This window comes from Phytophthora cinnamomi (assembly GCF_018691715.1).
Source record: "Phytophthora cinnamomi strain GKB4 chromosome Unknown Contig21, whole genome shotgun sequence".
NCBI classification, from domain to species: domain Eukaryota; phylum Oomycota; class Peronosporomycetes; order Peronosporales; family Peronosporaceae; genus Phytophthora; species Phytophthora cinnamomi.
Genome location: NW_027150954.1, coordinates 2,240,624 through 2,267,352, shown reverse-complemented (window position 1 = coordinate 2,267,352; position 26,729 = coordinate 2,240,624). Strand labels below are relative to the sequence as shown.

Sequence of the window (26,729 nt, the reverse complement as noted above, 5' to 3'; positions counted from 1 at the left end):
GCACCTCTTCCGGATGTGACGTATACGGTTCATGACTGCGACGACGAATGCGCGAAGAATGCCGCACCAGTTCATGACCACCGTATTAAGTCTGCAGTGTTGCGCAACTTGTCAACGGATGATACTCACCTGTTACTCGACGATGTCGACTTACGGGGCGAGGATCGCGCGATTGGCGTAGCACAGCAGCAAGTCAACAGCGTCGACTATCATTTTGTAAGTCCGCACTGGGCCCCTGAGACGAAAAGAGCGTTTCAGGAAGGATACGAATCAGACCCTGCTTTCAAGCAACAGTGGTCTAATGGAGCAGGAAAGGAGAAGTTCGTCAAGCACAATGGGCTTCTGTTTTTCAAACAGATGAAAGGCGAAACTGTCTACCGACTTTGTGTGCCGAAGGTAAAAGAGCTTCGCACAAATGTCATGATCGAATTTCATAATGATGGAAAGACGTCCGCGCATCCTGGAAGTCGACGTACGTACCTGAAAGCAGCGCAATGGTACTACTGGCAGACTATGGACCGCGACGTAAGGGAATTCGTTCGCACATGTGAGATTTGTGCGCGATGGAAGTCCAGTAGCCAGAAGAAAAAAGGACTACTGATGCCGATACCAGTGCCAAAGGAATGCTGGGAAGTGGTGTCAATGGATTTCATCACGGGTTTGCCAGTGTCGGAAGGGTTTGATGCAATACTAGTTGCAGTGGACAAGTTGTCCAAGCGAGCGAAGTATGCACCAACGTATTCGACAGCTGACGCGAAGGACGCAGCTAAAGTGTTCTTGGATGCAGTTGTTCGGCATCACGGATTGCCGAAGGTCATCATCAGTGATCGCGACTCGAAGTTCATCTCGGACTTTTGGAAGTCATTGATGAAGTTGATGGGTATCAAACTCAGCATGACAACTGCGCACCGATCTCAGGCAGATGGCCAGACAGAGCGCCAGAACCTCGTGCTCGAAGATGCATTGAGATATATGATCTCGTATCACGGTGACGATTGGGTTAAGTACCTAGGGACTATCGAATATGCGCATTCGACCCTCGTCAACGCGTCTACGAAGTTCGCGCCATTCGAACTTGACACAGGACGTAAGGTGTCAAACTTTGTGGCAGAGGAGATGAAAGACCTGCTGCAATCGGAAAATGATGTGACGCTCGCGGAGTTCGCGAAGAACTTTGCGAAGGAGCGACAGGAGATCGTAGAACATGCTCAGAAGAATTTGGAAGAAGCTCAAACAAGACAAAAGGAGTACTACGATCGCAAGCGCAGACAAGTTGTCTTTAAAAGAGGTGACTTAGTGCTGCTCGACACGAAGAACTTACCGCTGAAAACCGTACACAAGAACACGGAATTGAAGAAAGCGAAATTAGCGGCTAAGAAGGTTGGACCGTTCGTGATTGAACGTATGGTGAACGACAACGTGGCGAAGTTGATACTTCCGCGCACGACGAAACGTCTTAATCCGACATTCAACGTGGAGTTACTGACCCATTACCAAACGAATCGTGAGGAGTTTCCGGATCGACCGATTCCGAAGGCTGTACCTCTAATCTTGGACGAGGACACTGGAGAAGAACTCTACATTGTGGAGAAGCTGCTCAAGAAACGAACTAGACGTCGCAAACGTCAATGGCTCGTGAAGTGGCATGGGTTGCCGGAGCATGAGGCAACCTGAGAAAGCGAAGCGCAGGTCAAGCACGTTTCGCATTGGCGTCAACTCCTGGAGGAGTATCGACTCCGCCAACGCGAAGTCAACCAGGGGGCGATGTCAGGCCCACCTCTGGCCTGCTCAGCAAGCAAGCCAGAGCGATGCGGCGCAAAGTATCTGGCTTGCTTGCTCGCGGCCAGAGGCTTGACGTTCCTGTGGCAGCTACCCGAGAGGGTCAGCCGTCACAGTGAACATGCATTTTGTAGGAAAAACATGAAAAAGAAACATGGAACATGCATTTAGTAGAAAAGAAAGGAAAAGAAAACAAAAAGACGCAGGGTAGCACATAGTCAAGGAAAACCCCAGAAATACGCAAAGAGAGCCCTGTGCTCGAGTAGGAGCACAGCGAGGCATGCATGTTAGGCTAGCAGTAGCAATTCAGTATTAAATAAACCGTCTACCTCGCACATCGACCACAACTACCGCGCTTCTCGACAGGACCAACACTCGCACCCACTTCAACGACAAACACTCTTCGGGCCCAACGCGACACCCAGCCCATGACCGTGCCCCACGCGTCCTTCTGAACATCCGCGGTAGTCGGAAGATTCACGGGTTTGTACTGGTTGGGGTCTTCCAGCGTCAGCACGGCGAAGTCGTAGGTCAGCTGTCCTTGTTAATGTTCGGGTGGGGATCCGCCTTGATGACCTTGATCTCGTCGCCGTCCTCGCCGCCGTTGATGTAGTGCGCGCCCACCGACACGAAGTTGGCGGAGGACGCCTTGGTGCACGTGTGAGCACGTGGGTGGGTGAGATCAGAGCGCCGCCGCAGAAGCTGAAGTCGTCCGCAGACGTGGGGTCGACGGTGGTGCGGAGACCCGTCGTATACGTCTTTCTGCCCTGCGGGACCTTCTGGCCGCCGAGGATAGCAGACACAGAGCCGACCAGAACGGACGCGTACACGAGGGTGGAGATGACCTTCATATTTGAGCTGTGGGTAGCTTGACTTGGGCTGTTGGCGGTAAAACCAGGAAAGAGAACGCTGCAGCAGCAGAGAATCGTACATGTACAGTAGCGTGACACGGATTACTTAAACCAGCATAAACTGAACCCATGTTCTCCGGTGCCCCAGAGACAGCACCAAAATCTCTACCTGTACCTTGTGATCCACACATATTGAGTTGGTTTTCGCTGCTTATCGTAAGTAGATCCGGTAGTACCTACAGCTTGGGATCGATTTGAAAACGTGCGGTCAAGTTGGTCTCCAGCATGAAGAAAGTGGATCGAGCTGCGCACAACTGCGCGATAGGACCACCTGCTCATCAAAAACATGAGGATTAATCACGGGATTGCAGAGGTCGAATCAAACCAAAGCGTAAACAGTGTTTGCTAAACACGTAAACGAATCGTGAGCACTTGCTGCTGCGCGAGGCGGATGTTGAACCAATTTTTTAGATACCATGTAGTACTGTAGACAGGCTCGTCTTAGTCAATTTTGTCGCCGGTCTGGTAAGAGTAGGATATTATTCTGGATACACGTGTCATACCAAGATCTATCGTTGCAACGAGGATGCATTGGTATGAGTCAATACCGTTGTGATACTGTACGTACAAGTATTTTGTCTACAGCCTATATCACAGCTGGGATTTCCCCGTAGGCTTTTGCGACACCGTACCTCACAGAAAGAATGCTTTGGGTGCAGCTTGTTTGGAATTCTTGTTACCATTAGTTGAAAAGGTAAACAGGCATTCTTTATGTTAAAATTAAACTGGCAAATTGTAAAAGCTGGAAAGCGTTGTACAGCTTCCCTACTCAAGGGTTTCGTTGTCTGATTCAGGAGGAGCGAATTGTAACCTCGTTGCCTTGCAGTCGACCCATGTGGTCTTGAAAACGGTGGGTATTGGGCTGTCGTGGGTTCTGTCCACATGTATTCTATCTTGCGCGCCGAGTCCTGCTGCTTGTTCACCATAGCAACAGCCTCTTCGATTCAGTGAATCATTTGCACCCGATCTACTTTGTACTTACCTAATAATTTCTTCTTGATGGCAGCTTTTAGAGGTCGGTTGGCGTAAAAATCGCAGATCTGCATTATTGACACCAAACCAGCACTAATAAATTCATACATGTCCCCCTTCACTCCCAAATAATCGATCACTTCCTGACACGTATGGGCTGAGGCGGCATCCCCTATGAGGCCAATCTTTTATCCTGGAAAAATACTGACCAGGAAGTCGACATACTTTTTTTCCGAATGCTATTGTAATGCTATTTTGGGCTTCTAATATTAGGTAGATAAAACGGAAATGCATCAAATATTATGTTAGCCAGCGATTGGAAGTTTTGTTTTTTTTTGTGGGGGGGGGGGTCAGAGAACCTCTATTTTGTTAAGAAGCCAGCGATTGGAAGCTGCTTTCTTTGTGTTAAGAAATAGCTATCAAACGAGACCAACTACTTGAAAATCTTGTGTTGGCATTCTATTTGGTATGCATTCTTTCTGTGAGGTACGGTAATACATGTACATGAACCTTTTCAATCGCTAGTGAACGCTTCGCATCCTATACTGCTACGAGAATGTATCGTGCTTGAATTGAAATGCTGGTAGACAAACGAAATACCGACATACCCAAGGATGCAACCATCGCAAAGAGGTGACCACTCTCTACAAGTTTTTAAAGAGGCTCAACTTGTATCGACCTGGAATTCCCGATTTCGTTCAGGTCCACGCTGATTTAGCGCAGGTGCTACTCGAGTCTCCTCTGAACTGTGACAGCGATAGTGTACAGGAGAGGGCCCTACGCCCCGTTGAAAATGATATTCGAGCTCTTGACCACACTACACAGCTTTGGAGCTTCATGTCAAATTAAATTTGACTTGAACAAAGTCGGCATACACGCCGATGAATATTACTCAACCAATCAGACTACACAATAATAATTTGTATCCGGACCCTTGCAATTTCGTTGTACCACATTGATTCATCAAGCATTTCCCGCACGTCGATGCTCGTGATGCATCCGAAGGACGGCCCCGCCTTGAACACAAGTGGCGAACAATATGAATACGCACCGACCACACCAGCTTTTCTCCTCTAAAAACGAAGAAATCAGATCGTGCCCATGAAAATTATCATATCACGTGTCACGATGAAGGGCTGCAAGGCTTGATTCGAAAGAGTAGGAAATCTTCGCATGGCTCCGACAGAGAGTGTCGACCGCTTCCTCTAAGCGTCAACGCCCCCGGTGTGATCGTCTCCCGGAGCTCCTCGATTCGCTCGACCCACGATAAAACTGTGGAATGGTTGAGGTCAAAACCCTGGGCGTCTACACACGCGGAAATGCCAAATGGGCGCCCTCAGCAATCTGCCGTGGCAATATGTGCAGGTCTACAAGGTGAAATGGGGGCTGCAATTCGCTATCGTGCGATAGTGGACCACACTTGTTGGAGGGAATACCATAGCCCGCTTGCTGCAAGCGTCCAGGTATTTACTGCGATGTGTTTGAACACGTCTGTGGGTGCGGTGGTTGTCGGTCATCGAGTAGGCAAGTCGGCTCGTGAGCATGCGAACCGTGTTGGAAATTGAAAAGAACATCCAGTAGTTGACTCTGAGCCTGTGAAAAGATATGTCGAGTCAAGGAATGTTCCAACTCTGAAGACCCCTTGCATCCCGTTTTGTCAGCTTCGGTTGGCGAAGGAGGGCGTCGTCTGCACGTATCGCCCCTCCAGGTACTTACGAGAATCAGAGAAGGAGCATCATCAGCATGCCTACCGTCATACAAGACGTTGATAGCCATAGAAGTTCGAAGACAGCAATGGAAATACCTCACTGAAAAAGCGAAAATCATGCTCGTCTCAGCCTGAGATCGCCGACATGGCAAGACGCGCAGTTTATTCCACCACTGCATAGGTTCAATACCCCCGCGCTCGTACGCTTGAAAATCAGTATCGGTACTCCATCGCTCCCAGCTAATTCAATCAATTTCCCTTCGTCCTCCTCACGACGCGCCCCATTTGGTTCATGTTGATAATGCGCCAGTCCACGTCCTCCGGATCCGTCACCAGCGACTCGAAGCATAGCGTCGTCTTGACGTCCGTCGTTACCGTCACCCGCTCGGACATCTTGGCCTGCACTGCCTCCACTGTCTGCGTCGTGTCGAACAGCGCGTCCAACCTCAACCTCTCCACTACGGTGTCGTCCCCCGGTTCGCTGCGCTTGCTATTCTGCAGTTTGTCCTTGATGTCGCTCAGATCGGAGACCACCTCCATGACGTTCGGCCTGCCGTCCTTCAATTGCTTCTCTCTCTGCTTCTGGGCGATGGTCTCCCTCACCACCGCGCGCAGAGCCTCGTTCGTCCTGAGGTTGGCGCGTGTCATGCGCTGACAGTTGACGCCACTCAGGTAGACACCGGTGAAGTCAAGCTCCTTGAGCTCGAGGCTCGAGATGCCGACGCCCAGTCGCCGCACGCGCGGCAGGAACAGCCGTTGATAGCACGTGGGCTCGAACATGTTCTCCACCTCTTCGGCGGTCTCCGGCTTGGGCGCGTTGTCCGCCGCGAAGTCCACGAGCTCCTGCGAGTGCATGGCGCGGATCACGCGGTCGCAGGCGAACCGCGCGCCGGTGAGGAACTCCACCGCGTCGACCTCCGTGTTGGAGGGCAGCTGCAGCTGCGCGTATAGCAGGTAGTTCTGCACACTCCAGTTGGACGGCGGGAACACGCTGTGCTCCGCGTAGCGCGTCAACTGGGGCGAGCGGTCCACGACGCGCTTGAGGTAGAGCGACAGGTCGTCGTAGAAGGTGGGGGGAGAGGAGGAGGAGAACGAGCGGACATGGCAGAGGACGCCGCGGCGGGGGGTCAAGCGCTGCAGCATATTCGGCGACAGACGTCACGTATGCGCCGCAGATTTGAAGTGCATTAGCTCCCCCCGACGTGCAACGTGACACCCTACCAACCCCCGAACCTGCAACGGTAGAGTGGGGGGGGGGGGCACTTGGACCCGCAGACGTCAACAGCAGAGAGGTAGTGGAGATGTAGAGCAGTGCGAGGGGAACGAGGAGGGTGGCCAGGGCTGTCGGTAGTGTGAAGGTAGTGCAGCACTACAAGTCAAAGGGGAGGTTGTTGAATTGACAATTCGTTTGTTGGTGCAGAGGTTTTCGTCTTCGCCGCAGCAGAAACCGGAAGCTCCTGGCGTCTGGGAAAGCTATCGGGGCTACTCGCATCGAACATGGTCTCGGTTGGGCGAGCTGAAGCGCTATCGGGACAACGGGGTCTTCCCTCCGAGCAACTGGATGCTGCAGAACTGGAATCTGTACTTGGACCTGCAGCTGCCGTCCCACACGGGCATCGACGCGATCGAGTTCCTCCATGGGGGACGTTTGTCTATGAGCAAATTCTGCGGGGCCTGTACTCACAGAAGATGATCAACTACGTCACCAAGGGGAAGCCCAGCAAGAAGGTGACGTGGCGAGGGACATCGAGGCGATGCTGTCGGACCAGTGCTACGAGAAGCAGTTCCTGCCTCGTTTGAGAGGTCTTGCAGCCGGGATGGGTCGCGTGGCGCTGGTGGAGTTCAAGATCACGGGTGCCCACTTGACCAAGGCGAACTGCTCCAACGAGACGCCTGGGACCAAGAAAATCAAGGAAAGTTTATGGACTCTCGCAGGCAAAACCATGGGTCTCCGTTGAAACGTCCGAGTTCGACTCGATATGAAATCATGTCGAGGGGACGCTGGAGGACCCCGACTTCCAACAACCACGTGACAACTCGACTCTCTTCGAGGAGATCCGTCTCACGACGCAGTTCAATACCTCGCACTGCATCGAATTCGTGACTGCCAAGACGTCGGATCATGGCCCACAAGCAGTCGGGCGACCTCCATATATCCTCGCAACGAAGCTCAGCGCTGTCGCTTTATCTTGGTCCTTGGCGCCAACTTGTGCCCCGTGCTCCAGTAAGAAGTTGACCACGTCGACGTGTCCGTTCTCACTCGCGAGAATCAGCAGCGTCTTCTTGGTGTTTCCATCGCCAGCACTCACGTCTGCATTCTCGCCAATGATTAAAACTGCCACTGCGTCAAAGCCTCCGCTCGCACAGGCGTCGCGCAGACGCGCTTCTGGCCGCATATCCATATCCTAGGGTTGCGCTGGTTGACCAACACCTTGGGGAATTGCGGAATGACACCATTCGTTGGAACTTGGTCAGGTCAAAGGACGTAGCCATTGACACCGGCATCGCATTGCAAATGATGACATGTACCCCGCGGCCTCTACAGCGATCTGAACCCGACCCCCCCCCCCTGGTGATATCGTATTCTACTTTTTTAAAAGTAAAAGTACTTAAAAGTTGACAATAAAATAATTGACCCGCTCCAACAAATTCAATTATTTTCTTTTGAACTTGAGGTTGGCAGTCGTCGAGTCAACCATGGCGCTGCGATCGCTCACCTCCAGCATCAAGGTGCGCCACCACCACCACCGCCGCCGCCTACAATGCACCTCCGCTCACTATGATTTGCTGTCGTTCCGGTGATGCTATCGCGTTGTGTTTGTGCTTGTAGATCAGTCGCAGCCGCAGTCGCGCCTACTCGTCGGCGCCGCTCAAGAGCGCGGTGGGGACGCTCTACACGGCGTGCAGGCGCGTGGCGGCCGACGCCGAGCTGCTGGCCCGGTACGAGCAGGAGCTGCAGCTGTTCCCCGCCGGCCTCAGCCCGGCCGCGCTCTGGTGGACGCTGGTGCAGCTGCACATGCCCGCGCAGACGCGCGTGGAGCTGCCGGAGTTCCTGCTTGGCGCCAAGGCGGCGGCCGAGGCGCAGCTCCGAGCCGTCAACTCCGTAGACTTCGCCGAGTTCGCCGCCGGCCTCACGCACGAGTCGGCGGCCGCCGCCGAGCTCGGCGACTACTGCACGCCGCGGTTCTTCGACAGCCTCAAGGAGGCAGCGGCGCACACGCTCCAGGACCGGAACATGACGCTGGAGCTGCAGAGCATCGAGATCCAGAGCGCGGCCGTGGCCTCCGTCAGGTACGCGCAGCTCACCGAGACCGAGTACGAGGCGCAGACGGCGGGGCTGGCCGTGCTCCCGCTGCTCTGGGCGGCCGACGCCTCCGTCGAGTACATGCAGATCCAGGTGAGCACCAGGAGCCTCGAGACGACCAAGATGACGCTCGTGGGCCAGGAAGAGTGCCTCGCGCTGCAGGACAACACGCGCACCTGGACGTTCGGCAGCAAGGTGGGAAGGGTCGATGAGCTCGACTGGCGCATCGTCAACACGGTCGGAGCCAACAACGCGGCCAAGCAGCTCTCGCGCACCGTGTTTGGCGGCGAAAATGATGAAAGCGACAAGGTGGCGTTGGAGAGGGAGCGGAATGGCTACTAGCATGGGAAAGAAAGCAACTTGACGTAGCTCAGGTCGGACTCCGATCATGGCATTTTATGATATGACGTCTAAATGAAGTTTTTTAAGTAGTTGAAGTACTAGTTACTGCGTCAAATACCAACTACTCAGGCAATAATACGTTTAGCCATCCTACACTTGACGGCGGGAACACACTCACGTGTGTGAGTCCCATCGGCAAGAGCAGCAAGGGTGTGGTGTGGACCTCTGAAAATACTTGCTTTTTATCTCCGCCAACTTCGACAGCGCATATTGTGTGGCAAAACGGAATTCAGGCCAGCGAATCTTGCAGCTGGGACAACACCTCTGCATCCGAATGGGCCTGCCTTTCAAGCGCTGCGATCGACTGCCAAACGAAACGGTGTAGTCTACAACTTGTAGGTTTACGCGTCCACTGCATCCCTTGGTCTTGTGACCAAACACTTCCCGAAGCCAACGAGGATGGAATATTCATCACGAAGAAGACGTTGGCTCTGTCGTCACCGTGGAATATTACAGTTGAACAAACTCTGTATAGCTTTCGTTTTCACTCCTTGGTACTACTGCGTAGTATTTGTTTTTATCCATGACAAGTACCTCTTGCTCCGACATGCACCTTGATCGTGTTTTTATGCTCAGAATTACAATGAAAGCAAGACTGAACGAAGAGCACAGATTCGCCCCAGGACACTAAAATCAAGGGGCATGGTGAGTTTAGATGCCCGTCTTACCCAGTATGTCCAGCTTGACCGGTACCACCTGCTTGATGGGTGCCCTGGTTGCCGGAGTTGCTCGGGTTTTGACCGGCTTGGTCGAGATGATGGGTTAACGTATCCCCATCCGGTTAAGCCACTTTACCGCGGAGGACACACGCGAGTAGACCGTGGGAAATCCCTTGTCGCCGCAGTCGTAGCCCCAGCTCACCAAACCAACCAAGACGTCATCCTTGTCTCCTGCGCCGTTCTCCTTGATCAACGGGCCACCCGTGTCGCCCACGCACGAGTCTTTGCCAGCGACACCACCGGCGCACACATTTGTGGGTGTGATAGCGTATATCTGAAAGCAGTCGTCGTTGCTCCAGACCTCAAGGTTGACATCCAGTAGCTCATTCGAGAGAGAGCCGTTGGGATAGCTGGTCCAACCCCAGCCCATGGCCTTCGACCACATACCCGGCTTAATGTCCGAATCGTCCGCCTTTGGTAGCTTCACGGGTGTGAACTTGGTGGGCTTCTCCAGTGTTAGAAGAGTAAAGTCGTATTCAAGGCTGGTTTCGTTGAAGTCGGTGTGGTTCTGGGCCGAGATGACCTTCAGCTGCTCGCCGTCCTTCGTACCGTTGATGTAGTGCGTGCCGACCGCGACGAAGTTAGGCTCCTGGTGCGTGGTGCATATTGTCGTAGTGAGAACATGGGTAGGCGAGATCAAGGCTCCGCCACAGTACGTGTCACCACCGGCGGTGGAACGGATGCCGACCGTGTAGGTCTTCTTGCCGCTTGGGATCACTCCACCGCCCAAGATAAGCTGGCGTTGAGTAGTTCCGGCGTCGCCAGTGACGGCTGCGATGGCCATGGAGGTTGCAGCGATCGCGACGATAACTTTCATCGTGTTGGCTTCTGCAGGGCTTGGAATGCAGTGTGCAGTGAGCGGCAAAATCTGAAATGAGGTGAATGCAGCGTGAACACCAGCAGGGAGCCGAAGACTGTAAAAGCAAAGGGACACACAATGCTGCGGCTACGCAGATTACAGGCAGTGCGATTTGAACACGTGCGGGAATGATCAAACCGAAGACGATTGGCGACGTTCTATTGGCATCAAATTCTAGAGCCTGATGAAGGTGGGAAGGCAACAGGTGCTCCAGTGGAGCAGGAGCATCTGGATGTATTGTAGAATAAGTATTACTTTTTGGTATTGTTCCAACATTTTATAGACCTCCCAGCACTAAGATACGTAACAGGTGTACCGTTCGCAACGTTGGATTTCCAGGAACCTATCCAAATACACGTCTACTTTACACTGTACACTTCACTTGATAATCGAAGATTGCTATCACAGTCTTGTGGTTCAAATCGTAGCCCTACGTACAGTACTGTATTTAAGTATAATTGCGTGTTTTTTTACAGGTAAATCGATTGAAATACAGTATATAGGGGATATTACTGTGTTGATAGCACAGGTCGTTGCGTTTGTCGAAAACTTGTGATGGCTCGTCCGAGTTTGCGTTAAGAGTCAGCAACGCGATCAAGCTGCAAAGGACAAACCGAAACCATATCCCGGAATCAAACAACACGAAGTTGTGGCTACAGTATTCCAAACGGTTGCTATCTGGGCAAGTGTGTGTGTGTGTGTGTGGGGGGGGGGGGTCAGAGAACCTCTATTGTTATTAAGACAATCCTGGCAAGTGTTTCGACGACCAAGCCTAAACAAATTGTGCTAAATATAATTCTGGAGGCGAGTAAATCTGCATTCCATAATACTGAAGTATAAACCATATACAGGTCAAATCAATCGTCGTTAGTTGGTATGATACAGTATTATGAAGCGCCGAAGTGACGTGGCACATTGTACGCTCTGCGTGCACACTGAGATCGCATAATCCCTGGGGATTATGCGGTTCTCGTGTGAACACAATACATGTACATGTACAAGAAAACGGCAGGCAATGGAATGGGCTTTGCTCTTCATTTAACTCGTTAATATTGGTGGCGGACAAATCACATTTCCACCTGGCTCGCTCGCCTTTCGCCCAGAATTCTCGAAGAGCAAAGCCCATTCCACTCTTGTCTTATGATTATACATGTATTGCTCTGGATTATTCACGATAGGATCTACAGCGAATGTGCGCTGATGGCGACGGATGGACAGGGTCTCCAACCCACCTTCCACACAGGTATCCTTCGTCCCGACGAGTCCTCATTCCTCAATTTGCGTCGCACCACTCGAATCGAGCCTCCAGTCGTCAGGAATATAAGCCAAATCATGCACGCTTGCTTCGTTCTGCTAGTGGTCGCTGTCGCTCTCGTCGCATCGAGCAACGCTGCTCAGGTTTCCTCCACGTCTCAGCTCCTCGCATCTAACGCGGTCCCAGCAAATGATTAAGCGCAAGCGGTTGACGTGGGCAAATGGTTCCTCCGCAGCTACGAAACGGTCGACGAAGGCGAGGAAGAAGACGATGAAAGCGAAGAGCGAACGATCAAGGACCTGATCACCAAAAGCATCCTCGACCGTACCACAAGCAACAACGGAACAAACGATTCGGGCTGTGGTCCTCGGCACCCAAAAATGAGAGGCTCCCTGCAATCAAATATATTCTCTCCAACAGGGGAGGATTCAATAGGCGAACAAGAAATTCTTCAATGCGTGGAACAAGTATTCGAACAGGCTCGACAGAGGAGTTACTCGGAACACGAGGAAGACCAATTAATGAGTTTCTACCTCAACGTCCCACGACTTAGCTCGTGCTTTGCTGTCTAGGACAGGCAGTTATAGGCACACTTGCTAGTAACTAAAAAGCATTAGGTAGCAGAAACTATCGTCGACGAATCGTGGCCTGGCCGCGAATACCATGCACACTAACAATACGGGGTGGTGTGTGACGACCCCCTTGACGAGTTCCTCATTACCGGAGACATTGCTTAGAATGGTCATTCATCATGTGCCGATGCACTTCAGTTCGGGTTCAACTCAGGACGACTCTTCCAAGCAATTTACTGGGCTGGAGATAGGGACCGAAGACGTTGCCGAGGCCACAAACGCGCTAGAAAGGCTGCTTCTTAACGAAAAGCCTGTGAACTTCTCGCCAGCTCAGTAAAGTTGGCGGTAGAACTCGATTTTACTCTGTAAGTTTAGGATTAAATCAACGGACCGACAGTCGTGTACTACACTGCTTCCGATCGCAGACGCCGTAGATACAGCTATCGATGGTTTGTGGGATTTATGGTTCAGTGCTGTATTACGGGCTCACGGCCTGCAAACTTTGTAACTGATGTAGCGTCAACTTCGGCCCTCACTCGTCTGTCACGAGGACTCGTCGTGATACCCCAGAATGTGTGCACTTGGAAGCTAAAGACTTGCAACGGCTTGGAACGATACCGAAGAATTCACTGCATGGGATGAAATGCGACTCGAGTGCACCAATCGACAAATTTCTTTCAACCGTCAGCATAAAAATGTGTTCTGATCGACAGCTTACGCTGTGTACATGACCCAAACCGTGGCAACATTCCATTTAACATGCATGACTCGTAATACCAGAGATGTTTGTGAACAATAGGATTTTTTCTAGGCTGTAGATTTACCTGTCACCTCCTGCTTTTCTTGCGTTGATGCGTCTTATACCTGGTGTATGCAATCTTGTCACGATACATGAACGGAGACGCATGTTGCTTCAGAGCGTCAGCCGTCGCCTTCATCGCTCGCTGTGCTACAACGAGCGGGTCTTCCCCCGGAGCTGCCTTGGTACAAGGCAGAAACTGCACCGTGCACATGCTTCGACTTGAATGGAGGCTAGCTCGTTCCCGCTTGATGAATACAAGTATTAATACGTAGTACCTTTGTTCACGGGGGGAGGGGGGGGTCAGAGAACCTCTATTTTGTTAAGAATTAACTATAGAGTCCTGGAATTTCTGTAGGCTTTGCCTAATTGATGCGTTGTCCGGTGGCCATATTGGGCTAGATTCTCGAATACAACCCCGACTTATGTTTCATTAATACCTTTGTTCACTCTACCTTTGCTCTGAAAAGTGTAAAGTATCCTCCGTCCTTGTAGACCCTACATTATTCCAACCAATCACAACCCACCCTCGGACCCCAGCCACACAATCAAAGGAGCTCTTCCCTCTACCCAAGATGCAGCTTCTAGCTCGTCGTGTGCGCGCTTCCCTGCGTGTCCACAGAGCGCTCCACCTCGCCCCATCCCTCTCCTCTTCAGTGCACGTACGTGTTGCGTACCCACCTCAAAATTCGCGACGTGAAACGCTTTCTAACGCGTCCAAAACTCCACTTGACGCACTGTATCAATCCCCGTCGCACTGTACAGCACTTTTCGTCCTCGTCCGACGCCAAACCGTCCATCCTGGATGGACCCGAAGGCATCCAAGCCTTCGCCAGCCGCGCCACGCAGCGCGTCACCACGCAGATGGACAGATACCGCGAGCACAGCGTCTTCCCGCCGTCCAACTGGGTGCTGCAGAACTACCTGCTCTTCGCCAAGCTGCAGCTGCCCACCAACACGGAAATCGACGCCGTGGACTTCCTCAACGGCGCGCGCTTCGCCTGCGACCTGGCGGTCAACACCATGTACTCGAGGGAGTTCGTAAACTTCGCCACAGGGGCCATCTCCGAGTCCCCCGCTGCCGACAAAATGAAGTCCGGACTGTCGGAGAGCTGCTACGACGCCTTCCTGTTCGCCATGAAGCAGACGAGCAAGACCGGCAACACCTTCACGCTCAAGCAGCTCGACATCAACGGTGTGCACCTGTACGACGTGAACTGGGACAGGATGACGCTGGCCGAGTTGAAGCAGGAGGAGGCGCTGGAGGCTTACAACCGAGCGCAGGTGGCGGAGCTGGAGAAGCAGGAGGGGCAGGGCGGAGCGGAGGGCAGCGAAGAAAACGTGGTTGTTAACCCGATGGCGGATGTTACCCCAGAGGACCACTCGACCATGATCGAGCGATTGCGGCTGGATGTGCAGTTGGATAGTGTCGAGCACTTGGAGGTCGTGACGGCTGAAGGAGAAGATCAGACGCTAGACAAGAACTCGTCTGCTGTGTGGCGCTTTGAATCGCTCGTTACACAGCCCGAAGATGTGGACTGGCGGATTGTCAGCGTGTTCTAACTTGATAACTTCGAGTTTTGAAGCACTTGAACAGAGTGGTGGCTAACGAACAGGGCGAATGAGTCGTGTTGCTGAGTTGCAAGGTGCATGATTACTATCTAATGGAGTGGTTAGCTATCACCTTGTACGATGGAGTTCGGAAAGCCTTTCCATACATCTAACACGGGATGAGCCATCATTCTTAAGCAACACAAGTGCTCTTCATGGCTGAATCAATCCATTTGCGGCCACCGGAGACGCGTGCGTGAATGCTTGGCATATTGATGCGACCACAAGCCATTCCCCAGTTCATCAGACCAACCAGCACACCCTTGTCTGCGTGGCTGCCAGACGTTGGTGTAACGATGAGTGGACCGTGCGCGACAAGCATCCTCGTTTGCATGGCCACCGGCACATACCATGGACTTATCAACACCTTCAACCATCGGCCCACACTCTGCGTTGCTCATGATCTTTACGCGGGCCCTTTTCAATTCTGAACCTCGCTCGGTACTTTGCTTGATGAATTTCCACCCGAGTACGCTGGCTCACTCTCCGACTTTGATATCCGAGTCGTCAGTGGCAGCCAACTGCACCGGCGCGTACGAGCTGGGCTTTTCGAGCTCCAGGATCATGAAGTCGCTGTACGAGGGGTGCATCAGCATCCCGGCGACCTCGATGTGTTCTCCCTGTTGTAGTCGTGCATCCCAATGATTGCCCAACGCGGGTCACGGGAGATGTAATTGTCCGTTGCGAGCACGTGGGTCGCGGAAATGAGAGCACCGGAGCATGTAGTGGGGCCGTTTTCGTAAAAGCAAAGACCGACCACAAACGTCTTCTGATCGAGCGTTCTGTTGACAGGACACCGCAAGAGTGGTCTGCTTCCGCTGTCGCGATCGTGGTTGCGATTTTGCCTACTAGTGCGACTTAGCTTCCTCCTCTACTAAGTGACAACCCGTTTGAAGAGCTCGGTATTAAAGGACATCCGCAGCGAACGTTGATCGTGGAGGCGATTTTGTCCCCAGTGGGATGAAGACGTACACTACGGCCCTACGAACCACTTTGGACGGCAATATTGTGTACTCTAATTAGCCCCATCCTCCTGCTTACTGCGTCGCACTGCGTTGCGGATATTCGCTGGGCTTCAGTTGGTGCGCACTCCCTCAACAACACGAAGCAAGGATAGAGCATTCAACTTCTCGCCATGATGAGCCACCCGAACTACTCCGCTGGCATTGATTTCTCGAGCGATTTCATGATTTTGGAGCTAGCGAAAGCTAGCACAGTCAAGCCTGTAAAGCTCGCTGCGTCTGACGACTCAGACTTCAAGGCTGGAGAGTGGGCGACCGTAATGGGGTGGGGTGGTACGGGGGACTATGAGCCCACGTCTAACGAACCCAAGCGCGTAGCAGTGGAGGTGAAAAGCATCAAGGGCTGTTTCGAGTTTGTTAAAATCGACAGCGTTAGAGTATGCGCTGGTGGGGTGCCCTTCTAGATACCAGGAAAGTTGCTCCTCGAAGAACTCAACTGAAGTGTCCATCCCTATTCTCACTTTCGAGCGGCATGCAAGCGATTTCCAGTACTATCGCCTTCGCCGTCGTTCTCGCTTCCATCATATGCCTAGTCGAGGGCCAAATCGGTCTCTAGCATTATCAGACAGTTGATAACGAGCAGACTTAGCGTCGGTTGATTGTCGGTGGAGAGGTTCTACAACGTTTTACAGCTTCAAGACGTACATCACTGGACTTCGATCCACAATTTCCTCATTACGCCCACTCACGTCCTAAGCGCAGCTCGAAGACGGGTTCCGTTGGGCCTGGATAAGCTCGCACTATCTCAGCGGGGCTCAGGACGGCGAGCAAATTCGAGTTGTATCGATTAAGCACCACCCGAGGTACACCACCAATGCTCATCAGATGTGGAACGACTTCGTGGCTTCGCGAGGCCCAGCACGTTCAAGCCCGTGAAAATTGCTGCGGCCGACAGATCCGATATCAAGACTGGCGAGTTAGCCACATAAATCGAATGGGGCAGCATCGACGAGAACGCGACCACATCGTAGAAGATCCACTCCGTGAACTGCAACTACCAAGCCACGGAGCATGCTCGGAGGTGCTGGATATCGACGATACAATGGTATGTGTCTGTGGACCGGGCAAGTTTATGCTACGGTGACTCTGGTGGTCCGTTGGTGAGGGAGGCACCAAGCGGTGATGACGTGCTGGTTGGTGTTGTGAGTTGGGGCTATACGTGCGGGAGGGATGGCACCCCAACAGTGTTTGGAGTGGTGTCGCAGACTCGTGGATGGATCGAGTCCCTTACTGGGAAAATTTTACTGTAATGTTGGTAAGGCAGATTGGCACTGTAGCAGCGACATTCATATTTGCAGTACGAATATGTACATGAAATTAGCGTGCGAAAACAGAAAGAAACGAAAACAAAAGCCACGACGACCCCAACGCTATGATAACTTTTCATCAAATATTAATTAGCCAAGCACAAACTCTCCACAGCCGGTACAGCTACCAACCTCACATGTAATCAAAAGACAGATGAAAAGGTTCCGGAAACAAGCAATATCTACAGCAATATCCAAACAACGACACGAGATATCTGTGTTAGAGAGAACAAAGCGCGGCTGAGCGGAGAGAAATCCTTTTCTTTTGCAGGTACAGTAAATTAACTGGGGTGAATCAGGCATACGGAGCCGCGGCGACGTATCCAGATATGTTTCAACACGCGTGGTTCCAAGCTTTTTATTCAAATTACCTAGCAACCTTTTTGCTGGGAGCTCTACTTGAACCAGCTTTTGTCCATACAGCACGATTTTGCTGTTCGATGGGCAACGTTTACGATAACCCGACTGTGAATCACAACGACATGTCCGCTTCAGAGCCGGATTGATTAGAAATACCACGCCTAGAACAAACCAAACCACGTGGTTTGGTTCGGTAACCAAAATTACCGTCGAAACGGTTTCGTGGTTTGGTTCGAAGTGGTTTGAACCGAGCGAACCAAAGCAAACCACGAGAATGTGATTGGCTAAAAACCTTGATTTGAAACTGTTCAGCGATGCGGCTCTTATCGAGAAGTGCCGCGCTGCACAACCGAAAGGCCGAGCGTCGTTGAAGGCTGGAGCCGCTGTCAAAGTCGAAAGCTGCGTCAGGGTGAGATGTTCACCGCCTTCGGGAATGCAAATCCTGCCATCCAGTAGGTGCAAGCGAATAAGCCAACCTTGCTACCGATACCAGCCGCAGATTCTAATTCTTCAGGTATGCCGCTTGCTTGGGCGCGGCCTTTGAAGAGAGCCCGCCGGGAGTACAGGGAGCCATACTGACCAATCAGGAAGTGGGAAAAGCAAACCATCGGTTGTAGCTGAAGCTCAACTCCAAACCACGAAACTCCAAACCTCAGGAAAGGTTCAATAGCGTTGGTCTGGTACGTTCAAACCAAAGTAACGGCGAAAATTGGTTCAAAGGTCGTGAAATATAACTTCGAACCCATAGTTTGCACTTTGGTTGGTTTGGTTTGTTCTAGGCGTGAGAAATACGGTAGATCTCGGACTGAGTGTATTTATAGGTTAGTATAGATTTGGTCAGCATACAAATCCGAAGTTCCTTATAGTTTATCCTATATAAAATGTTTCTGAAGCCTGTTGGGTCACTACTCAGGGGAGTGACCCTTGTGTAGCCATCCCTGAATAGTGCCAGGGTCACTATTCCATATAACCCGTTACACAGAATTCATAGTTTGGAACTCTGTGCGGGGAGTTCGTCACCGGTTCTACCATCAAGGAAACATGAAATACTGAAACCAAAGCAGAAGGTAGTAAACACGTATAGACTTAGATGCACTGCTTGGTCTGTTACTGCTGCATCAAAATGTCATTGTGAAGTCGATTTTGCAGCCTAGAAATCTATGCCAACATGCACACTACGAAAGAACCCATAAATTTCGCGTAACTGCTGCTGTAATACAGCAGTAGTAAAATGCATATACTCGGACTTCAAATCTGGCGTAGTTGAAATGATCATGAATCAATAGCTTTGAACAAGTTTAAAGTACGCTGCGTACGTTTCATCTGAGAAAATTAGTGTCATACCCTACGGTTCCAACACAAAATCTACGCAATCTGGAGATACGCTTTGGTGTTGCTAGATATATGCAGCTTTTGCTGAGAGGATCATTACTTAACCGATGCATGTACCGTTGCCACCGGTGATGGAATCGATCCATGCTCGAACACTCGACACTCGAGAGTAAATGCCAAAATAACCTTCTCTCCCGCATGTGTTATCCTTGCTTGTACTCACAACACCGATCAACACATCAACATTGTTGGCCCCTTGCACAACGAGCGGGCCTCCCGAGTCGCCAAAGCAGGAATCGCGGTTTAGGGCGCCTCCACCGCAGACCATACTCGAATCAGTAGTGAATTGCTTGGCGCATTCGTCGTCGCTTATGAGCGCGATGTCCACCTTTTGTGGCTCGTATGGGTTGGTTCCGTTGACCTCTGCGTTTGTGCCCCACCCCATCGTGGTGGCCCACTTGCCTACCTTGAAATCCGAATCATCAGCGGCTGCCAATTTTATGGGCGTGAACTTGCTGGGTTTATCGAGCTCGAGTACCATGAAGTCGCGCGAACTCCTCACATTCTCCGAGTAGTTTGGGTGGTTCATCAGCGACACCACTCGGATCTGCTCCCCGTCTTGGGATCCATTTCTGTAGTACGAGCCGATGGAAACCCAACGGATGTCGAGGACCGAGCAGTGCGACGCACTGAGCACATGTGTCGGGGAAATCAGGGAACCGCCACAAATATTGTTGCTTGTGGGGCTGGATCGAAGACTGGTCATATACGTTTTGGAGCCACTAGGGACAGTTTCGCCGTCCAAGATAAGCTGCCGCTGGACGGTGACTTCTAAGTAACCATCGGTGGGGCCAGCGAAGCAGACTGTTAGTGCGACAGCAAAAGCGGAACATGTCGTACGAGCCTTCATTGGGGTCAGGTGCGATCAAGTTGGACGCTGGGGCTTGTGAAAAAGACGCGAGGTGCTGGTTGCGACAGGAGAGAGGAAGTTGAATGATACAGCGAGGTACCCCAAGAAAGGATGCCGGATTGGAAGTGCGAGTCGCGTTGGGATGTGCCATAGTTGTGCAGAGCACATTTACTGTACAGGTACATGTACTATATGTCAAAAACATATTTTTACAAACGTATGTTACCTCAGATACTACCTGGGTTTGAAACTTGAGCTCTGGATGTTTTTGCAAATCATGAAAAGTGTGGTTCTTTCTTGAAATCGCCAGAAAACGTAGCCTTAAATTAAAAATTGCATGGACCAGTCATTTGTTTGTAAAACAACCAACTCGTCCAGGAAATGGTGTAAAGTAAACGTGATGAATCGCTAATTGCGCTTGCATACAATACTTTGAACAGTATTGATACAGACGGCATGCAAGGGCTACAAAGTTTGGACATTCCGCTAATACCAAACCAGTTGTGTACCAATCTTTTGCAAATAACTGGGTTATATGATTATCTTGCAAATCATGTCTGTCCTGAACTCATGTACATGCACATGTAGCTCTTTAATTCAACTGTGCTGTTCTGTACAACTTGTACGTGTACACGATGGATTAAATCAGGTGTCGCCGATCACGACACATCCGTAGTTTCGCTCCTCTCATTTTCTGCATTTCTTCTCGAACGGTATGCTCAGCAATTCAGACAGTCTGACTCATCTGTTCTTGCAGACGCCCCCATCTGCCAGATGGGGGCGTCTGCAAGAAAAGGTGGGTCTTTTGTTGATTGCGGGGCAAACCATTCAGTTGTGTTTTCCTCGGCGACTGAGCATTGCTACACTGCGATCATACAAAAATGAAGCTATCCGTCCTAGCTGTCGCCTCTACTGCTTTACCTTTAGCCTCTAGCGCTGCGGGCATATCTCAGGATCCCAGTGCAACCTGCGGCCTGAGATCTCATGTAGCAAACAGTGTGCAACCACTTGTGTCGTTGCCGCACGTATGCGTGGCGTTGTGCGTCGACTCTGGCATGGCTACTAACTGATCCGGTGGGATCCGATCCCCCGGAAGCTCGCCTCCGAAGTTCAAGTTAGGACACAGACACACAGAGAACGTAGCATTAGTGAGAATCTAATTCAGTTTGGGATTGGCACAGTGTTGTGCAATCTGAGCAGACAGATCAAAGTCGACTTTAGTTACTGTGCTGCGCAGGCGCAGACTCCGCGTGACACGAAGACACGCGTGACAAGATGGCTGACTCGGACGAGCGGCTGGCCGAACGTACGGCGGCGATGCGGCTGGACAGCGCACCGTCCCCCTCGCGTCCGGCAGACCTGGAGATCCTGATCCCCAAAATGAGAATCTGTACTTGTTCTAAGCTCACAGACAGTCGAGACTTTGATATGCGTGAGTAAAGGCTGGCTTTATTGTTGTGGTTAGCTCTGCTCTCTACTCGGCGAAATGCGGAATAATCTTGTCTGGGCCGGGGCGGAGCCCACTGGGCTGTGGGTTCAATAGGTATTGTCGTACGCAGCCAATGTGAGAGGTCGCAACATATTTCTCATACTCTCTTCTCGACATCAACACTGACACGGATCTGAAGCCCTTCAAGCACAGCACAAGACATTCAAAACAAACAGACCTCGTCAGTACCTTCATGAGTATGCAGGCCGTTTGAAAATATCAATTTCCATCCATACGCATAGTGTTAGCACACTCATGCGCGAATCTGGCTTTCCTTCCAGTCGCTGAGCTCCACACCATGCCAAATCCTGATACCACTAAGTGGCGTGATGCTCATCAGTCTGTGGGCTCTCTTCTGTTTGCAAACTGGGTCTCCTTGCTGGTCCCACACTCATGTGGTGAACACACCACGGATCCAGTTACTCAGCCTTATTTATTCCCCCGAGTATAAGCTCTGCCATCGCCTATGGCTGCCCATCCGATTGCACGGACTCCAAGTTGTGCACGGTGGCGCCTAAATATCTCAATAGGCAACGGCTTCGTCAACATGTCGGCGACGTTCTCCTTCGACGCCACAGGCTTCACGGTTATCCCGTTCCTCGCCACGTACTCGCGGATTTTGAGGTCTTTGATTCGCAACTGCTTGGTACGACGGTGTTTACCAGCATGTTTCATCAATTCACGCGCACTACTAGAGTCGCAATAGAGTACAATGCCCACTCTCGGCAACTGCAACTCATCTGCCAACTGCTCCAGCCACACGGCATCATGGGCTCCCGTGTTCGCGGCTATCAACTCTGCTTCACATGTGCTTTCTGCTAGGATGTCTTGCTTCCAGCTTTTGGCCAAAATTAGTTGTCCATTGCAGCACACAGTAAAGCCACTCACAGATTTCATGTCTCCCCCTTCTGAAGCAAAGTTGGCATCTGTATAGACCTCAATGTGGAGCTTCTCATTTTTCCTAGCTTCCACCAAATAATAATGCAACCCCATGTCCTGACTGCCAATCAAATAGCGAAGGACTCTTTTGGCTGCTCTCCAGTGTACCGCCGAGTACTTATCCAGAAACTTGCTCAGAATCCGGATCGCAGTCGCCAACTCTGGACGAGATCCACTCACCAAGTACTGCAGACACCCAACTAGACTGCGATACGGTAAGCACTTGTCTTGCTTGTGCTCACCTTCTGTTGCTGGTTGCAACTTCACCGCATCAGTTGTCATTGGAATGTGCACTGGATATGCAGTATCCATGCGAAACTTCTGCATGATGTCCTGCGCGTACTTCGTCTGCTGGAAGATCACGTGCCTCTCCGGGTCGTACGCAATCTGCAATCGCAACAGGTAGTTTACGTTACCTAACTCCTTCATATTAAATCGGGCCATCAACTTTCTAGCTATGAACTCCACATCTTGTTCACAGCCAATTAGCAAAATGTCATCTACATAGATCGGTAAGAGCACGAGGCGTGACTCCACACGAATCCAGTAGAGAGCCTCGTCTTTAAAGCATCTCTGGAATCCGAACTCCACCAATGCAATGTGTAGAGTACTGTTCCAATTCCGCGGTGACTGACGCAGGCCATATATACTCCTCTTCAAGAGACATACCCAGTCCTCGTAGCCCCTCTTCTCGTGCCCTTGAGGCTGTTCCATGAATATTACCCCATCGGTGGGTGCATTGAGGAATGCAGTGACAAAATCATACTGCTTCACGACTGCACGCGTCATCCCCGCGTAGAGCAACACAAATCTCAGTGTCTCAAAACGAACCTCTGGACAAACGTGTCGTCAAACTCCAATCCCCAAATTTGTAGGCAGCCAAGAACTACCAGCCTTGCTTTGTATCTTACCAAGCGGTGTTCATTCTCCTTCAGCACCCAAATCCATTTGTTTTTGAGTACATGAGCGTTCTCGGGTCGTGGCACTAAGACCCAAGTCCCATCCTTCAGCTGCGCTAGAAACTCCTCCTTGGTGGCCTCTAGCCACTTCGCACACTGGGGAGAGGCCATCATTTCATCCCACGTCACTGGAACATGCAGTCCCATCATTGCAGTTGCTGCCGTAGACGAGCTCAGCACACTCGCAACGAAATCTTTCAGGTGAACAGGTTTCTTCTTCGCGCGCTGTGAACGACGCGGGTTATTCACCTCTACAGGCACGTGACGCTTTCTTTTTGGCGCGGGTCTTTTTTCTTCTAGACTCACTTCCGTCTCATTAGGTTGCTGTGCCGCGCTATCAGAAGTATTCACATCCTCCCTTTACGCGCGCACATCACCCATCGCACTGCTCAACTCACTTGGAACAGCGATCTCCGTGTGCCCAGTGTCATCATCACTATGCTCAACAGAATCAGGGAGCTCCACAACAGGTAACGGAACAAACGGCAACTTGTTACTATCAAGATCAGGTCGACGCCGCTGGCGATAGACAATGTTCAATAATTTCTCAACATACTCGCTTGATACCGTTGTTTGCTCGTAGAACTTAATATTCTGTTGGCGATGCTCACTTATCACTCCACTTGTCAAATCGAGGAGTCTATAGACTTTCGTCTTGGTTGCGTAACCCACCATCAAGGTAGGTGCACCGCGCATCGACAATTTGTGAGCCCGGTAAACCTTATCCACAAACTTGAGAGCCAAACAACCAAACGGGCGCAAGTGTTTCACACTTGGCTTCGTGCCATACACCTTTCATATGGGGTCAAGTGGTCTTTGTTGCCCTTTGTACTTGTGCGGTTTATTGTTTCAATTACGTACGCTGCGGCCTCGCCCCACAACAAGCTAGGCATACCGCTGCTGTACAGGACCGCTCTCACTTTGTTGAACAATGTGCCGTGCGCCTTCTCGATCAAACAAGCCTCCTCTGGCGTGTGAGGATGCGAGAAAATTTGCAGCGACTCACCAGCCAATTGCTCGGCCATTGTCGTGTTCAGAAACTCAGTACCCTGGTCGGAATGGAACACACTCACCAGCATCTGATGTTTCGCCTTGATGAGATCCCGAAAATCCTTTAAGCGATCAACAGTCTCATCCTTAGTCTGCTGTCCATAGTACCACTGAAATCTCGAGCCTTCATCAATCAAATGCAGGTATACAGTGTACCCCTCCATGGTCGGTACTTGTATGAAGCCGAGATCCATGTACACTTTCTTGAACGGCACCGTTGTCCTCTTGGGAGCTGTTTTACGAAACGACATGCGCTTCATTTTAGCCATATCGCAGTAGTAACACTCCCCTTTAGCCTTCCGGCCTTCACGCCCCAAGTTTATGCCCACCACCAAGCCCTTGGCTTCCATTTCCCTTATCGCCTGCCAGTTCGCATGGGCTAGACGTAGGTGCCAAAGCTTTAGCGAGGAGGAGGGCGTACTCGTAGAAATCTGCAGCACCGACTTCACTTTGCATGACCGCGGAATCTCCATAACTGACTGATACAAACCATTCACAATTCCAAATTTCCACGTGTATTTCATCGTAGAATTTGTCAAAGTGATCGATTCTTGATCGTCACTTGTTTGGGATTTGAACCCGTGGTGCACGTACATCAGCCGCTGCGAGAGGATGTTCGTGGCGCCGTCCACAAACAGAGCCTCGACGGTGATTGGAACCTTCATCCTTGTAATGGCATCAGTCATTACCAATCTGACCAAACCCTTGAACTTCGGCTTCAGCGTAGTAGATTTCTCCACCCACTTCATCACCGTTACTGTGTCTTCGGTCATCGAAATGAATGCATCGCGGCATCCACATACATTTACGCTTGATGCATTGTCCAATACGAACGGCAAACACAATCCATCAGCAGACTCAATCGTCGACAATTCATTAGTACAGCAAAGATCATCATAACTCTTCACCACCTCGATCATGTGGACTGGCTTGCCTTTGGACTTCTCCTCGTAAGGGTTGTAGTATCCCGGAACGTCGTCATGGGTGTCGTCATTGCGTTGTCCATTGGTAGCCTGCTTACCCTTGCCTTTCTTGCCTTTCTTCGATTGGTCACTCTTCGGTGCAGTGCAATCGCGCTCAAAGTGCCCCCACTTACCGCAATTCCAGCACTGAATATTTGTTCGGCTCCGTTTCTGTTGTCCACATCGGTCTCCACCACCACCGGAACGCCGCTTTTTACCTTGGGCATAGAAAGCACTCTCACCGTGGGGCTGCTGTGGTGCAGGCGTGTATCCAGCCGCAGACTGAGGTTGAGGATTTTTCCTCGCCCGCGCTTCTGATACCGACTTTGCCTGCTTCATCCGTTCTTCTCGGCTGGTCAATTTCGCCTTCACTTGCTGCAAGGTGTAATCGTCGAGATTGTCAAAGGTCTCAACCATACTTTCATATTTGTCACCAAGACCAGTCAGTAAAGCAGTAATCACCTCACGATCGGATACGTTTTCACCCATGAGAGTCAATTCCTGACGAATAGCCTCTACACGATGAATGTAATCACGAATGGATTCATTATCTCCATCAAATTCCACATTCAACAGCTCACGACGCTTGAACAGAGCTACAGCGAACGATTTCTTCTCAAAATCTTCTACCAATGCGCTCCACTTGGCCTGTGGCTTCTCCAAATGCGCCAAACGCACGCGAGTCCCGTCGTCAAGTGTGTTGGTGAGAATGACGTTGAGAAGCAGCACCTTCGTCTTCCACTTCTTTCGTCGCCTCGCCGCCTCCTGGGATCCATCCCGCTCAGGCTTGGTCTCCTCTCCGACGAGGATCTTCCAGCACTTGCGAGCCTTCAACGCCGCCTTCAGTCCCTCCTTGTACACGAGGAAATTCTTCCCATCGAATCTCAGGAACCGAACAGTATCAACACGATGGCTGCCCAGTCCTCCTTGGTTTGGGCTCATAACCATGAGAATCTGTACTTTTTCTAAGCTCACAGACAGTCGAGACTTTGATATGCGTGAGTAAAGGCTGGCTTTATTGTTGTGGTTAGCTCTGCTCTCTACTCGGCGAAATGCGGAATAATCTTGTCTGGGCCGGGGCGGAGCCCACTGGGCTGTGGGTTCAATAGGTATTGTCGTACGCAGCCAATGTGAGAGGTCGCAACATATTTCTCATACCCAACCCCTTCGAGCGCAGAAACGACGAAGGCCACGGTGCGAGTGACACCGAGATGCCTACGGCGAGTCCGAGGCAAGGACCAAGGGATGGAAGGATCGCGGCGGCGCCGGCGCTGCCGTAGGCCCCGATGTACTCTGGGCGCACCATGCAAGATCGGCGCGACTTCATGTACAAGTACGAGGGCTACTTGGTGAAGGTGAACGCGCTGCAGACGGAGTGGACATGTAGTGGGCCTACTTTGGCTCACTACTTTAGCTTACACGTCGCGCTGCGTGTATGAGGAAGCGTAGGAGTTTATTAATAATTTGAATTAATTATACTTGAGTCCACAAGTATAATATAAATCAAA

At 51.3% G+C, this 26,729-nt stretch overlaps 7 protein-coding genes across 7 annotated transcripts; 3 read left to right on the top strand and 4 right to left on the bottom strand.

Annotated features, from left to right (window-relative positions):
• Positions 1-2,310: 2,310 nt before the first annotated feature.
• Positions 2,311-2,630, bottom strand: IUM83_03756 (Glucanase inhibitor protein; the record flags this gene model as incomplete). Its single annotated transcript, XM_067927785.1, has 2 exons — positions 2,311-2,481; positions 2,556-2,630. 2 exons carry the CDS (start codon positions 2,628-2,630, stop codon positions 2,311-2,313), a joined length of 246 nt encoding a protein of 81 aa, XP_067795340.1.
• A 2,989-nt stretch (positions 2,631-5,619) lies between these two features.
• IUM83_03755 (uncharacterized protein) lies at positions 5,620-6,513 on the bottom strand (the record flags this gene model as incomplete). The annotated part of the gene is made up of 1 exon (XM_067927784.1): positions 5,620-6,513. One exon carries the CDS (start codon positions 6,511-6,513, stop codon positions 5,620-5,622), a length of 894 nt encoding a protein of 297 aa, XP_067795341.1.
• A 90-nt stretch (positions 6,514-6,603) lies between these two features.
• On the top strand, positions 6,604-7,328 carry IUM83_03754 (uncharacterized protein; the record flags this gene model as incomplete). Its single annotated transcript, XM_067927783.1, has 4 exons — positions 6,604-6,611; positions 6,710-6,728; positions 6,791-7,016; positions 7,087-7,328. The coding sequence occupies 4 exons, from the start codon at positions 6,604-6,606 to the stop codon at positions 7,326-7,328; spliced, it is 495 nt and encodes a 164-aa protein (XP_067795267.1).
• Positions 7,329-8,067: 739 nt separating this feature from the next.
• IUM83_03753 (ATP-binding Cassette (ABC) Superfamily) lies at positions 8,068-9,016 on the top strand (the record flags this gene model as incomplete). Its single annotated transcript, XM_067927782.1, has 2 exons — positions 8,068-8,100; positions 8,201-9,016. The coding sequence occupies 2 exons, from the start codon at positions 8,068-8,070 to the stop codon at positions 9,014-9,016; spliced, it is 849 nt and encodes a 282-aa protein (XP_067795259.1).
• Positions 9,017-9,838: 822 nt separating this feature from the next.
• IUM83_03752 (Serine protease trypsin-like protein) lies at positions 9,839-10,612 on the bottom strand (the record flags this gene model as incomplete). The annotated part of the gene is made up of 1 exon (XM_067927781.1): positions 9,839-10,612. One exon carries the CDS (start codon positions 10,610-10,612, stop codon positions 9,839-9,841), a length of 774 nt encoding a protein of 257 aa, XP_067795426.1.
• A 3,243-nt stretch (positions 10,613-13,855) lies between these two features.
• Positions 13,856-14,843, top strand: IUM83_03751 (biotin synthase; the record flags this gene model as incomplete). Its single annotated transcript, XM_067927780.1, has 2 exons — positions 13,856-13,942; positions 14,046-14,843. The coding sequence occupies 2 exons, from the start codon at positions 13,856-13,858 to the stop codon at positions 14,841-14,843; spliced, it is 885 nt and encodes a 294-aa protein (XP_067795339.1).
• Positions 14,844-15,370: 527 nt separating this feature from the next.
• IUM83_03750 (ABC transporter G family member 31) lies at positions 15,371-26,169 on the bottom strand (the record flags this gene model as incomplete). The annotated part of the gene is made up of 2 exons (XM_067927779.1): positions 15,371-15,511; positions 25,684-26,169. 2 exons carry the CDS (start codon positions 26,167-26,169, stop codon positions 15,371-15,373), a joined length of 627 nt encoding a protein of 208 aa, XP_067795264.1.
• Between the last annotated feature and the right edge of the window lie 560 nt (positions 26,170-26,729).